Raw genomic sequence first — 13,592 nt, 5'->3', positions numbered from 1 at the left:
CTGTTCTGGTGTCAGGCCAGCCAGCTCCAAATTGTGCTCAGTCCAAATCCAGTAGAGAAATAGCTTAGGTGCCCAGCTCTCTATGAAAAGCTGCTTTGGAAAAAAATGTATTAATAGCTGCATCTGCATCACATAGTTTTCTAGAAGCTCATGAGCTCAGACCTAGTGTCCTGTACTGTTTTCATGCCACAGATAAATTTACGTGATGGGATTTAGAAGCAGCTGGAATCTGTCACATGCTGCATCTCTCCTCACATTGTGGTTTGCAGCAATTGGAGGAGTTTACAGCAAGGTTAATACCAGTTTAGTCTTTATGTAAGTTTCATGAAGTTGGAAAAACAGTAGTTTTCAGAAATCGGATATTAAACTTTTTAGATTTTTTTTTTTTAACATCTTCCTGTTTTGTGAGGTAGCTGTGCTGCAGAATGGTTTTCCATTACCACCACCAATGAGGATGGCAGAACCAGGTTAATCAGTGCTCAATGTACTTTGGTGCAAGACATCAAAACACTACAGACAGGAATCTGTGAATACAGAATTGAACCAGGCTGTTGTATGTTACCGTACATACAACATACTGGCATACTGCCTAACAGGATACACAGTTTTGGGCTAAGATCATCTAGTTAATATTTTTTTTAGTAGTTATTGTTATTAGATGTCTTCTTGAGCAGTTGTTCTTGGCCTGAAATTGCTTTTCTGCAAAGTTAGTTCTCCCTTTTGTGTACTGTGAACACTTAATGCTTTGTTCCTTTTGTTCTCCTACCAATGTACAGGCTGTTTCCTGAGTAACTGTTTTTCCTTTTTTATAATTCAAAAGGATATGCTTTAAGCTTTACAAATTTATAGTGCTGGGGAGCTTACCTGAACGAGCATTTGAAGTTGTGCAGTAGGAACTGTATATTGGCTCAGTAATGTGAAATCATTAGAGAAACTGATTCTAATCTAAACACCGGTGGGACTGCTGCTTATTGTGCTGTGCTTTCAGCCATCTCATGGGTCTCATAAATGCATACCAAGGTGTGGGAAGAGTTGTTGGATGTTCCTTTGTTTTGCTCAAATAGGCTAAACGTGATCCAGGGGAAAACAAGTGTGTTGTCAGGCTCTGAAAAAGAGCAAGGTGACATCAGAAGAGTATTTGATTTTCAGATTTAGTTGCTGGATACTGCTGCTAAGGCTTGTTAGACTATTTGACCTACAGGAGTTTGCCCAACTAGTTTGGTGTGGTGCATGCCTGCCTACCTTCTCAGTCTGCATATAGCTGCTGCCTCTTTTTTTTTTTTTTTTTTAATAAGGATAATTTTACTTTTGAAGTATCCTTAATACTTTTACACATTTTAAAGCTTTTTAGCAGGACAATAAAGTTCTTAAAGACTTGTGCCCCAAGAACAACCTTGTCTGTGTAACTTCTGCTTCCTTGAATAGCTTCCTTTCTTTCCAAGGGTTAGTTCATAGTAAGCAGTTGTCATCTACTTGAGCTTGTTCCTAAGCAGTTGCAAAATATATCCAAAACCTATTTCCCTGTGCCAATTTTGCATATCTTAGCTATTCCCTCTGGCTCAAGGATAACCCCAGAGGTCAGATGTTATTTCAGTGACTCCTCCAGCAAACTAATGAAAGCATACAGAATAAAAATTATGAAGAACTGCTTGATTAACCAGAACACAGATAAAGACTAAAGTTATCTGTGTAATGGTCAACGCTTAATATTTTTGTAGGTCAGACGAGTACCAGGTTCCAGTGGTCACCTCCATAAAACAGAAGATGGGGACTGGGAATGGAGTGATGATGAAATGGATGAGAAGAGCGAGGAGGGAAAAGCTGCTGTTTCTCAGGAAAAGGTACCTTTTGTTTATGCCAAGACATTTCCACTCTGCAAGATAATATGTCTTAACGTTAATTTTTAATATTTCTGGATCTTTAATGCATAAAGCTGTATAGCTCATATCTCACTGCATTTGTTTTCTAGTCACGAAGAGTAAAAGAGGAGGAGAACACAGAGGTAAAAATGTCTTTACAATTTTTTTTCCTTCCAAGTGTTTGAGTGAAGGGATTTCTTTTCAATTTCTGCTGTTCAAAATGTGAATTGAGGCGAGAGTGTTGCTCTGCAGCCTTGTGTAGCAAGGACTTATGAGGATAGAGCTATATGCAGTTCGGCCTGTAACAATTAACTTGAGCACGCAGTGGATAAAATAGATAGGAAATTTAAAGTCATGTTATGTTCATACCCAGGAGTATTGGTTAAGATAGGTAATTTGGCTGTTTTTAATGACTGTTCATAACTGGATCACGCTAATTGCTGTCTTTTTGTCAGAGTAATGATGGCTGTGTCAAGAGTAGCCAGAAGATCTCCAAATAATTTTTTGTTCTCAGGATTTCTATCACAACACGTAGCTTATAATTAAAATGCTTCATCCCATATATAGTAAAATAGTTCAGTACTATGGCATAGTAGATTAATTCAGAGGAATAAAATACCATATTGAGTTTCATGGTCCTGTGCTGAGAGTGTGGGAAGAATTGCTGCTATAAATAATTGTTTAATAGGATTACTGGCTTACAGCCAAAGTGCTCTTTTAGAAGTGTCTGTTCCTTGGGTGGGTGACCCTTGCCACTTCACCTGCAATTTTAGATTCTCTGATTTTCATTGGTGTCATAGAAATCTTCTAAAAGACTAACAGCTTCCTGCCAGATTTGATTCTGTTAGCTCAAGTGATGACCCCAGTCGTTGTGTTACAGAAGCTAGTTTACATAGCACTTCAGCATCTGAGAGATCTTATGTAAGCAGAGTACAAAAAAAAAAAATTACTTTCACCAGACAGTCTTTTTATGTCTTACGTTTGTGACTCAGTTTATACAGGTGACTCTTTTATTCTGAGCTGTTTAGTTTATGAAGGAGAAAAAAAATCCTCTGCTTGAAGACTTCTGTTGATTTTTGGTTTCCTAAATACTCCAGAAGATGTTGTAGAACAAAGACTAGTACAGCTTGTTACTGTTGGTGTGTGCCTGTTGGTCTTTGAACTGCACGTTCCTAAACACTGAAATAACAGGTCTGTTGAAGATGCAGAAATAATAGTAGTAGTTTATATAAATGGAAGGAACTTAAGTAGAAAAAATTCTACTCCTTTTTGATGATTAGATGATTTTTCCAAATATGTGTTAACTTTTGTTTAAAATACACAGATAATGACATCCAGGTCTTGTATAACACTTTTAAAAGTAGCTTTAATGTGGAAAAGTGTTGGAAAACAATCAAATTGTGATGCAAGTCTTCATTTTGGGAGGACTTGACTGTAACTTTGAACAGGCTTCTGTGAGTGGTGACAATATGCCAAGTTGGATATGAAGTCATAGTAGGCTAGAGGACCCTGAGGTACTCTGTATGTGGGATACACTTTTGCTTAAGACTTCATATAAATGTTAGTTGGGGGCTGGGAAGGGTATCACAGTGTGAGGGAAAAGTGATAGTGGGAAAGATTATCTGTATTCCTGATTTTCCTCTGTGAAAGACATTCTCTGAGCTGCGATGCCCGCTTTGATATGCTAGTAGTTCTTTGCAGATGGATAGATGCAAGACTTCCTTAACAACCAAAACTGTTCCACAAAAATAATGTGAGTAGTAGCTTGGTATTCTCACTGTGTGCGTATTATTTAATGGGTTATTGGAGCTTTGATGCAAGGTGGATTAAAAGATCTTACACTCAGTACTTTAATGCAGGCCTTATCATTTGTATCTCTGTAATTGAAATATGGCAGTTTTACTGGTATCAGCTATATTTCAGACTATGTTACTGAAAGTGTTTAAAAGGTTTTTGAGAGTTAGAGGATGTGTAAAATATTCTGTGCTAACTTCAAACTGTTAGCATGGCGGGTATTTGGGGATTATTTTTTTTTTTTTTTCCTTTGGCATCCTTTATAAAACTTTTTGCCTTTTTCTTTAATAGTCTCAGCCTGTTCTTACTGATGAATATAGTGAAGTTCCATGTGCAGTGAATCTTGTCTTAAGATTAAGGTAAGGATTCTTCTATTTATGTTAGTGTTCCTTTTTAGTTGGCTGTATTATTCTTGATCTCCTTCATTACTTTCATAATATTAACATAAAATAAGTACTAACCTCTTTAATCTCCCAGTATGACCAGTATGAATAGTGTTTCTGTGACTAATTGCTGTCTTTTAATTGCTTACTGAAATAGTGTAAAATGAAAAGCAGAATATGAATGTGGCTTCAGGCTAAGTGTACCCTTCATTAAGTATTTTCTTTCTTTTTTTTCCTTGCAATGCAGGATCACAGTGAGAGATTTTTAATGAGTTTCTTTCACACTTCAGCAGTCAGCCTCTGACAGAAATAAACCATAGCTGTATTACAAGTTGCCTACTCAAATCGTTTTTCACTGGCAAGTTTGATCAGCCACTGTGGAGAAGTGACAGATACTTTAGAAAATGGATACAAATATGTTGTCTAACTTTAAATTTTTACATAGTTAAAATGAGTCAGATTACATTTAATTAAAATCAGTTTATAAATAAGATTTTAATTGTTTAATTATGTGGTCTGGTTCTTGGATAAAAGTGTTTTTTTCATAAGAAGCTTTGATAACTTTTATGTATTTGCAGTCATTTTCATTGAACTGCTAACTTAATTAAGAAATTACTGCCACTCATTTTAAAACTGTTTACATCCAGTTTGTATTGACAGGGTATCTGTCAAAGGTTGTAAACTCTTGATTATTGTTATGGGGAAAAGTTAAATGTTACAGGGTTTTTTATGCTAAAAAAAAAAAAAAAGATAAAAAGTCAAATAGAGAAATATTTTAAAAATTACCACGAGTATTTTAGAAACAAATAGCAGATTTATGCATAACAAGTAGCTTTAAAACAGTAACGTCAAAACCTGTACACAGAATGAGTGCCAAGTTCCAAAGTCGTCTACCTTCCCTTTTCTTTGACTGCTTTTCTAGTGACAGCTATAAAAAATTGTGTGACTGCCAGAGGTTTTTTACTGAAGGGAGGAGTAATAAATTTTATTGTAGGGAGAGAAAAGACTTAAGAGATTATTTGGAGTCAGTTTAGTTGTCCAATTTACATAACTACAGAGTTATGCTATCAATATTCTTTTTTGTCTTTCTGCTGACAGACAGGTAGATGAAACCATTTACAAAACAGACCAGTTTATACTGCTATGTGGATGTACTAGTGAGGTGCTTTGGGTACTTTTAAATTACGATGAATCCTATAGGGCAATTAGCTTCTACCCACTTACTTGCAGTGTTGGCATGTCCACAGGGAAAACATTTTAGTCCTGCAAGTACAGTGAAATGTCAGGGATTATGCTTTCAGATTTCTGCAGCTCCTGAGCCAGAAGTGAAGGAATATTGATCCTAGGAGACTTGAGTTTCCAAACTCTTACTTGCATGATGAACATATATTCTTGTTAAGGACCCTCTTAATTCATGGGTGAAAAAAATCCCTCCCTCTACCCTCCTTAAAACCAAGGGATTAGTGTGTAACAATTATGAAGGTTTAGATGGTTATTGGTAGAGAGGAAAACCCCAAGAGTTTCAGTTTTAGAAACCAGAAAGTTTCCTTTTAACAAAACAAAAATATCTCGAACAGCAGATACACTCTGGGTCCTGGGAACACTGGTGACGGTGTTTTGGAAAAAACAATCTGATGCATAATTTTGCAGAGTGAATTTTGTTAATTGAAGCTGACTTACTTTTGAGGGAAGAATGTGGTGCAAACTCCTGACCCCATGTGAACTCTGGCTGTGTCCTGCCTCAGTGGTAGGAGGTGGGCTGCATTATGCACCTTTGCACTGTGTGTCCGAGTTCCCTTCTGATGGAAACCTGTGCGTGCCAGCAGGGTCAGAGCTAGCATGTAATCAGTGTGTGTGTGGGTGGGTGGGTGGCTGGGGCGAATACAGGAGTGCGGGGCGTACCAAACAGCACTCTTGTCCTTTAGTTGGGACTTTGCAAAGTGCATATCTGAGCATGAGGGCTACAAGCTCCCTATACCTCTGCCCAGTAGATTCAGAGTTAGTATTTAAGTGTTTCTTTATATTTGCTACTGAAAAGGCAAGAGATAATTTGCTCATGGAACACTCACAGAAATTCAGGGCAGCCACTGGCTGGCTGCTAGATATGTTGTTTAGCAAGGTACCTCTGGTGACATTTGAATAGTTATGCTTTGTCTTCACTGTTGACTCCAAGAGGGGAACAGCTGAAGCTGCTGTGAGCGTGACAGGGCTGTGCAGTCTGCTGAGTACTTGTCAAGAGTTATATTCAAATGTCTCGTTATTCAGTAAATTTAACAGAATCCTTATTAGGGGAAAGGAGCTGATGATTGTTAACTTTTAACAAAATGTTTGTTTCTTCCATTGTCAAATTACCTGTGAGGAGTTATCTCAGCTCATTTGCCTGTCAGTGTCAGGTATATGTCAGTATATTCTGTTAAAAGCTTTTTGTCTTTGACCTTACTGTGGGCACATTAATAGCGGCCCTGGCCTGTCAGTGAGCAGTTGCACCTGAGGACTGCTGGGTTCTGCATTTTTGGGTCTGGGTTGAGGTCTAGCTGCAGTGAGCAAATTCAACTCTGGAGAAATAGCAACTGTGGTGCAGACTAGTGCTGCTTTGTGGGCATGGCATTAGGAGTCTTCTTCTCCAGCGCCGAAGTCTTGATACTGGGACCTTATTACTCTGCTAAATTAAGGCCAGAGTCATTCTGAGGCTGACATTCCAGTGTACTACTGACAAGGTTGTACCACACTGGGTAATGTAAGTGACAAGCTACAGAGATGCTATTTTGGGAAGACAGTAGTGTTCATCATATTAGTTAGTGCTTGAACTGTTGCTGTAATCTGTTTTGCACTAAGTCAACTGTTTTTTGTTTTGTTAGCAGAAGGGAAGTCGTATGGGATTCCTTCATAAAACCCTGAAAAATAAATTTCTGGTTTCATAGGATGTAAATCTGGAGGCCCTCAGTCACTCACGGTCAGTCCTGGTTACAGAAGAAACTGCCTTCTGCATTCCAGCCATATGCAGCTGTGCTTATGCTGGGATCATTGCAGGGTAAATGAGCTTACAGTTAGGGCAGCTGTATATAGAGAAAGATGCTCTGGCCCCTAACTGCTCTCTTTTGTTGTAATTAATTTACTGAGTAAGTGTTTTTTGAGCATCTGAAAATAAAAATACTGCTAGTTTTGTCATTTGTAGTGGATAAAAGTGGTGTAGATGACTTGTTTTGTGTCACATGGCATTCCCTTGGGATTGTAAGGTAGTAAACAACCAATATCCTCACAGGGGTTTCTGCATTTATCCACCTCCACTGCAGATTTTAAACTATTCTGTTGATGTGTTTTGGTGAATTGATCATTAAGTCATAGAGCTGATAGAGAATGTTTATGGGATTTGTTAAAATGAACCTTAAGTTGTGAACCGTATTATTACAGAGCAAGATAGCTACAGTATGAGGATAAAAACAATTTCCTGTGGATGCTTCATCTGCTACTATTATATAGCTTTTAAAGTATGGCTTGATATTCAGATAAACATTGTGAACATTAGATGCCAGACTAGAAGACTCAAAGCTCAGTATAGCATCAAAAATGTTGGAAGCTTTTTCCTTTAAAATAGTTCACTTGAGGCAATCAAATTAAATAAACTGCGGTAGCTCAATGAGTTCTGAACACACTGGTTTCAGATGCTGAGAATTACTGTTTGAAAAACAATTTCGGTACTGATGTGGGTAAAAATGTAAACACCAGCAAAATACAAGATAAATTAATTGACTGATGGGGAGGATGGAGAGGGGAAGGGAAGTAAACATGTCAAGAGAAGGCTCAGGAAGGTTTCACCTCTTCCTTGCTTTCTTTTTGCTTCATTGGAGAAGGGCCATGAGGTAAGGGGACAGTAAAAGGTGAAGATGGGAAGTGGCCCTTCCTATGTGATGGAGGCTGGCTGGGCTAGGACCTGAGGTGAGAAGGCATTTCCCTAGGGTCCTCAGGCACAAAGTAGTGGAGAGAAAACTGATGGCAGTTTCTATACTGTTGAGTTTTTGGCTGGGCAACTACCGTGGTTGCAGAGTTTGTCATGGAAGCTGACACAAACATTTAGGGCCTGATGGGCGGAAACAACTTAATATGAGGCTTGAGGGTATGGGCCAAAAGGTTTGGAGAATAGTGCCTGGAGATTTGGGACAGGGCAAAGCCTAGGGAGATGGGCAGCCTTCAACAGGAGCAAGAGGGAAAAGAAAAAAACCCAGGTGTTCCTCTGGGTTGGGTTTTTTCCCCCTCTTATACAGTGAGGCTGTGCTACGCCAAAAACTATCCAATTGCAGATGATAGTTTTGCATTTTTTTCCTAGTAGTATGTTCCAAAAAAGGTTAATGTTACCAATAAAAATTAAAAATTACCTTCCTAAAGGAGGAATTCTGGCAGCAGAATCAATGCCTTTCAGTAATTCTCTTACTGAATGGTCAGGTTCTGTTAGCTTTCCCAAGCAGAGCAGGGCTGGACTCATGCGGTAATTGAGCAGGGAATGCCATATTAACACCAGCCTCTGTTTAGTGCAAATGCCTTGTGGTGGATGAGAAACACAACTCACATTCTGAAATAATCTTTGAAGAATCCCATGGCACTCTTTATAGAAGTGCTGGTATTTAACTCTGTTGGTCTGGATGGTTTCCAACTTGAGTTATCTGATTTTTCTGTCCTTGTATTTAATACCTTTTTGGTTTAGTAGTTTTCTCAGCGGGACTAACTTGTAAAAATATTCTCTGCTGTCAGAGTTGCTTCTTTGGATGCGGCAATTTCGAATTTATTTTCTGTCTTTTGCTGTATTGTGGCGTGAAGTATGTTGCCCCATGAGTGAAATTAACAGCAGTGTGTTTTAGGTAATTCCTTGCAAAGCTTTTGAAAGACTGTAGTATTAAATACTTAATACAGACGATTAGTATTTAAAAGCTCAAGTTTAATTAAGAGACTGCTTGAATTCTGCAATGAACTGAAAATATTGGTTCTCACTGTTAATTGATCTGTTGCCTTGGCACATACCTCTGACCCAGACTATCTGAGTGATCATTACATTGAAATGCTGATGCTTCAGTATCCTCAGCCTCACAGAGGAAGAGGAATCTGGGAGTGGGGAGGAATGAAATTTGTAATCCAGATTTTCTCCTGTGAGGCTGTGCACACCGTGTGTCTTGGCAGCGGACCCCAGCAGGAACTCTGCAAAGAGAGGTTTAAGGCAATTGCCTGTGATTTAGTCCTCCAATGGGACTGTTCATACAACCAGGAAAAGGGAGTAGGGAGGCATTATTACTCTTAATGTGAAATTTCCAGTCTAACCACCAAGTTGTTACAGTTACAGATTTAGGAAGGTCACTGTTGGAGGGTTTGACTATTTAGATTAATAACAGAGACATTTCATGTTAAATTAGGAGACTTGTTAATGGTTAATAGTTAAGAATTGCAAATTATCTGAAGCAATCTAAGATGGTTAAATTAGCTCCTATGACAGGAAGATAATTTACTGATGGTAATTTGGAATGTCCCAGGACCTAATTTAATACAGTTCCTGCGCACCAGATGAATTAAGCCTGTGGAAGAACAAAAGGGACAAATGGAAATTTTTTCCTTGCTGCACTGGCAAACGGGATGCTTCTGTTGTAGCATATCTTATTTAATATAGTGTGTAGAGAAAATACTAAGGGAGAGTTGTATGTAATGGCACTCTGATCTTGTAATTTACAGATAAATGTTTGTGCGCATTGGTGTTTCTTACAAAAGCATTTCTTCAGCTAATATAGCTGGTTTATCACACTTTGAAACCATGTGTCATTTGGTCCTTTCTGAGGAATGTGTTTTCTGGAGAGATGGACAGAGAGATACAATTCAGAATGACAAGTCCAAGGAGCAGCTAGTAGCAGGCGATTGTGTATGCTTCGCTACAGGAGAGTTGTTAGGACTTAAGTGAAATGTGATTTCCTCTGCGTGCCAGAACATAGATGACGTGATATCACTCACTAGTCTGAGCTGAAGCTCAAGTGTTAATCTTCCTGCTTTCATGTAGGCTGTTTGGGTTTTTTTGTTTGTTTGTTTGTTTTTTACGTCTTTCTTACAAAATGCATTACACTTAAAGTTACATAAGAAACTTACTTGGCTGGAGGTACCTAGCAGAGCTTCTCCTGTGTTGCTAATATTTAAGTTTGAGGCTTAGATCTTTAGGAGAAAAACCCCAATCTATAAACAAGGAAACCAGAACATCTGTTCTGGCTGGAAGTGGAATGAGTTTGATAATTGGCTCAGTACCATAACACAGAGTTCTCAATTGTCTTTTTCTTTTTTGGGTTTTTCTTTTCCCTTCTAATTTTTTTGGTATCTATAAAAGAAACCAACTTTTGTCATTCAGTCCCTTTTGTAAGAAGTGCGACCGATGTGTATCCTTCACCAAGGACAGGTATTTCTCGTATTTTGCTATTTAGAATGGCTTTTGTTCTCCAGTGTATTTAATGATTAAATCCATAAATAAAGTCTCAGTTGCATGGTAGATTTACAACTGGAAAGTAACAGAACTTATCTGTAGGCTGGGAATTGATTGAGTAACACACATCATAAACAAAACCATTTGTAGAATTCTTGAAATAAATGTACCTGTGATTACATGTCCTGTATTTTATTTTGCCATCACATCTAAGGCTTTGCCCTAGGAATCGGGGAGGTGTGGGGATGTGGCTACTGAACTGAATTTTATTTTCACAGAATGGAGACTTCATTTAAATAACCTGTTTAATCATGATTAAATCATGACTGAAATCAGTAAGCAGGAACCCTTGATTAAACTATTGATTCTAATCCTGCTTTCTGTTTGTACCTCTACTATTTTCTTCAAAGGTTGCTCTTCAAAAATGGTGAATTATGCATTTCTTACTCAGTTCTTAAGGATGGTTTTATGCCTTGCTGTAGTTTTATTGAAAATAAATTAAACATTTATTTTGATTATGACCTAAATAATACTCTATGCAATTGCTATACCACCACTTATTTAATAGAGAACTGGTATATTTATTTATCAAAACAATTTTTGTATGTAAGATTGATAATTATTGAGGCAAGGAATCAATATATTGTTTCCGCTTATTAAATTTAGGTTATCAGGAAGATTTGCCTGTCTAAATACTGAAATGGCAAGGAATTAGGCATTTAACCTGCACAGCTGTGGTTGTAAATTATGCAGGCAATTGCATTTGGGGATGTTGCTGATACTGAATTTTAAAATCACTAGATCTTTTTTATTCCAGTCTGACTTTGTATTGTATTATTTACAAAAGAATTAAAACAAGAAGGGGAACAAAAAACAACACAAACCCAAACACCACCCCCAAACTCCTTTATGTTAAAGGAAATAGTTTAAAGCTTGAATTGACCTCAGTGTTAAAAGTAACTTTAGTTGTATTATTAATGGCATGTATGTTAGTGATCAACTGTAATATGGCTTGTATTTGATAATTCAAAGTTCAGTTCTCATTAGGTATTTTTCTAATAGTTCTAAAGACATTGCATTTACCTTGAGAGGCCACACTGTTTCATCTTCATCCATCTACGTTAGAGTTGCCTGTGAATGTGGTGTCATAGTACATTTGGCAGGGTTGAAACAATTTTAAATAATTCTGTCTGGTTTGGCTGCTTGTTCCGGCTTAGTGTTGTGGTTCTCTGTCTTTCTGCTTTTTACTGGTAGGGGTGTTCCTGGGACTCCATTGCATCATTATAAAGCAGGCAGGTTTTAGTTGTTGGTTTGTGACTTCTGATGTATTTTTTGGGGAAGGCAAAATTTCCACTGAACTCATTTCATGGATCCTGTTTAGCTCCACAAAGCAATTGTTGTTGCTGCTGTAGTGAGACCAGGGAATGGCCACAAGAAGTGCACTGGGACACAGGTGGGCCGAGAGCTTAATTTATGAGCAGGCTTTGCTGGTGAAGCCTGTGTCCTGCAAAGCTGCTTTTGAGAAAGTTTGGCCCATGACAGGAAAACCAGATGAAACCTTTGAAGTTTTTAAAACAAAGCTTAGACTTTTTGCCATGCTTGCCACCCTTCTTGATAAGGTAGTTAGACATCTGAGCCACCACAAAATTATGACAATTTGCCTATCATTTGTCAAAAATTCACAGATCCCTTCTGGTTTGCCTACAAAGCCTCCTTTGGTTGTGACGGTGATGTGCTGATAGATCATCAGGAATGAAAACTCTGAGCCAACGGCATTGAAAAGATACATGCATACAGGGAGTTTTTTAATCAACATATTATAAACATTCTTTGGCTTGGATAAGGGAAAAGGTGTCTCTGAGCCTTCCCTCAAAGTCTTGTTTTGTGCACTGGGGACCTACATGTCTCTTTTTTTTTTTTTTTAAAAAAAAAAAAGGTATTCCTGTAGAGCTTGCTGCAAGTCTTTTGTCTTGATTTCATAAATGAAATTGCTTTTCTAGAGCAGTATTCTGAAGTACCTGTAACCTCCTGGCAATTATCTGCCTTTTACGCATTCTGATTTAAAGAACTGAAATTTTGCTTCAAGCATTGTAGCTATTTTGCGATGCTGTACTAGGAGAATTTGTCACTGGTCTAACAGGTTATAATCTCTCTGCTTGTGCACCAGGCATGCAGAAGCATACAAAGCTGGCCTTTGTGTCTTTAGCTGTTAGTTGCTCTGGTGTCTCCTGTCACTCAGGCAGGTGGTGTAATGCTTCAGTTGTGCAGCTAATACTAGTTTGACTTCCTTAAACTGTGCACTAATTAATGATGTGTGGTATCAAGAAATACAGAGATCTTTCAGAGGTATATTCAGAGGGGGTAAGTTAAACTATTGACAAATCCAAGAAAGGCAACTATAACCACAGTGTGCTGTAGTGTTTAACACAGTGATTGAATTACATGCATGGCAGTTGTCCTCTCCGTTATTGAAATGCTCCCACTGAATACTTCAGGGTGATCATTTTTTAACGTTATTGATGTCATCTGTAGTTAACTCAAGTTCTTTCTAGGAACAATTCAGTTCTGGTTTTGACCAAGCATTGAGATTTTACCGGGTTAATGAATTGTCAGTATAACTGCATGTTGTCCTTCATTGTATTTCAATGTTAAGTTCAAAGTTAAATCTTTACCGCTGCTTTTTAAAAAGCATTTGAGCTAGTTCAGGTGTAATTTTAGGGGAAAAAATCTTATGATTAGTATTGCCCTCTCTGCAGCAACAAAACTGATAGCTCTAAGTTGTTTCCACCTGCTGATAAATGAGAGCAGGTAGGAAGTATAAGCCTCAAAGAATATATTGCAAGTGAATATTGCTTTTCACTGCCTATGCAGAGAAATGGGTCACTGAGAATTGAGGTTAAAAAAAATAAATACTCTTTGTTCAGAGTTTGCTGTTTGACTTATCTGGGAATGAATATAACAAGATAAAAAATTGAAAGGCTTATAACATTCTTTTGGTTTAGCTTCTGGCATCAGCAGCTGCGGAGAGAAGACCCTATTTAAAGACTATAGATCTATCTAAAATGTCTCTACTTCTAACACTTCTATGTCAAGGAATGAAGACCTGGGGCTGTA

The 13,592-nt window shown here is 37.9% G+C and overlaps 1 protein-coding gene across 1 annotated transcript in view; it reads left to right on the top strand.

The window, feature by feature from the left end:
- Positions 1-13,592, top strand: part of STK39 (serine/threonine kinase 39) — a 101,726-nt gene that overhangs the window by 57,423 nt on the left and 30,711 nt on the right. Inside the window, exons 11-13 of the mRNA XM_037398729.1 lie at positions 1,719-1,841; positions 1,970-2,002; positions 3,945-4,012. Of these exons, the coding sequence (XP_037254626.1) occupies positions 1,719-1,841; positions 1,970-2,002; positions 3,945-4,012 (224 nt within the window). The remainder of the gene's footprint in view (positions 1-1,718; positions 1,842-1,969; positions 2,003-3,944; positions 4,013-13,592) is intronic.

This window comes from Falco rusticolus, chromosome 8 (genome assembly GCF_015220075.1).
Source record: "Falco rusticolus isolate bFalRus1 chromosome 8, bFalRus1.pri, whole genome shotgun sequence".
In the NCBI taxonomy this organism is placed as follows: Eukaryota; Metazoa; Chordata; class Aves; order Falconiformes; family Falconidae; genus Falco; species Falco rusticolus.
Note: the sequence above shows the minus strand (reverse complement) of the source record. Positions and strands in the feature narration are given on the sequence as shown.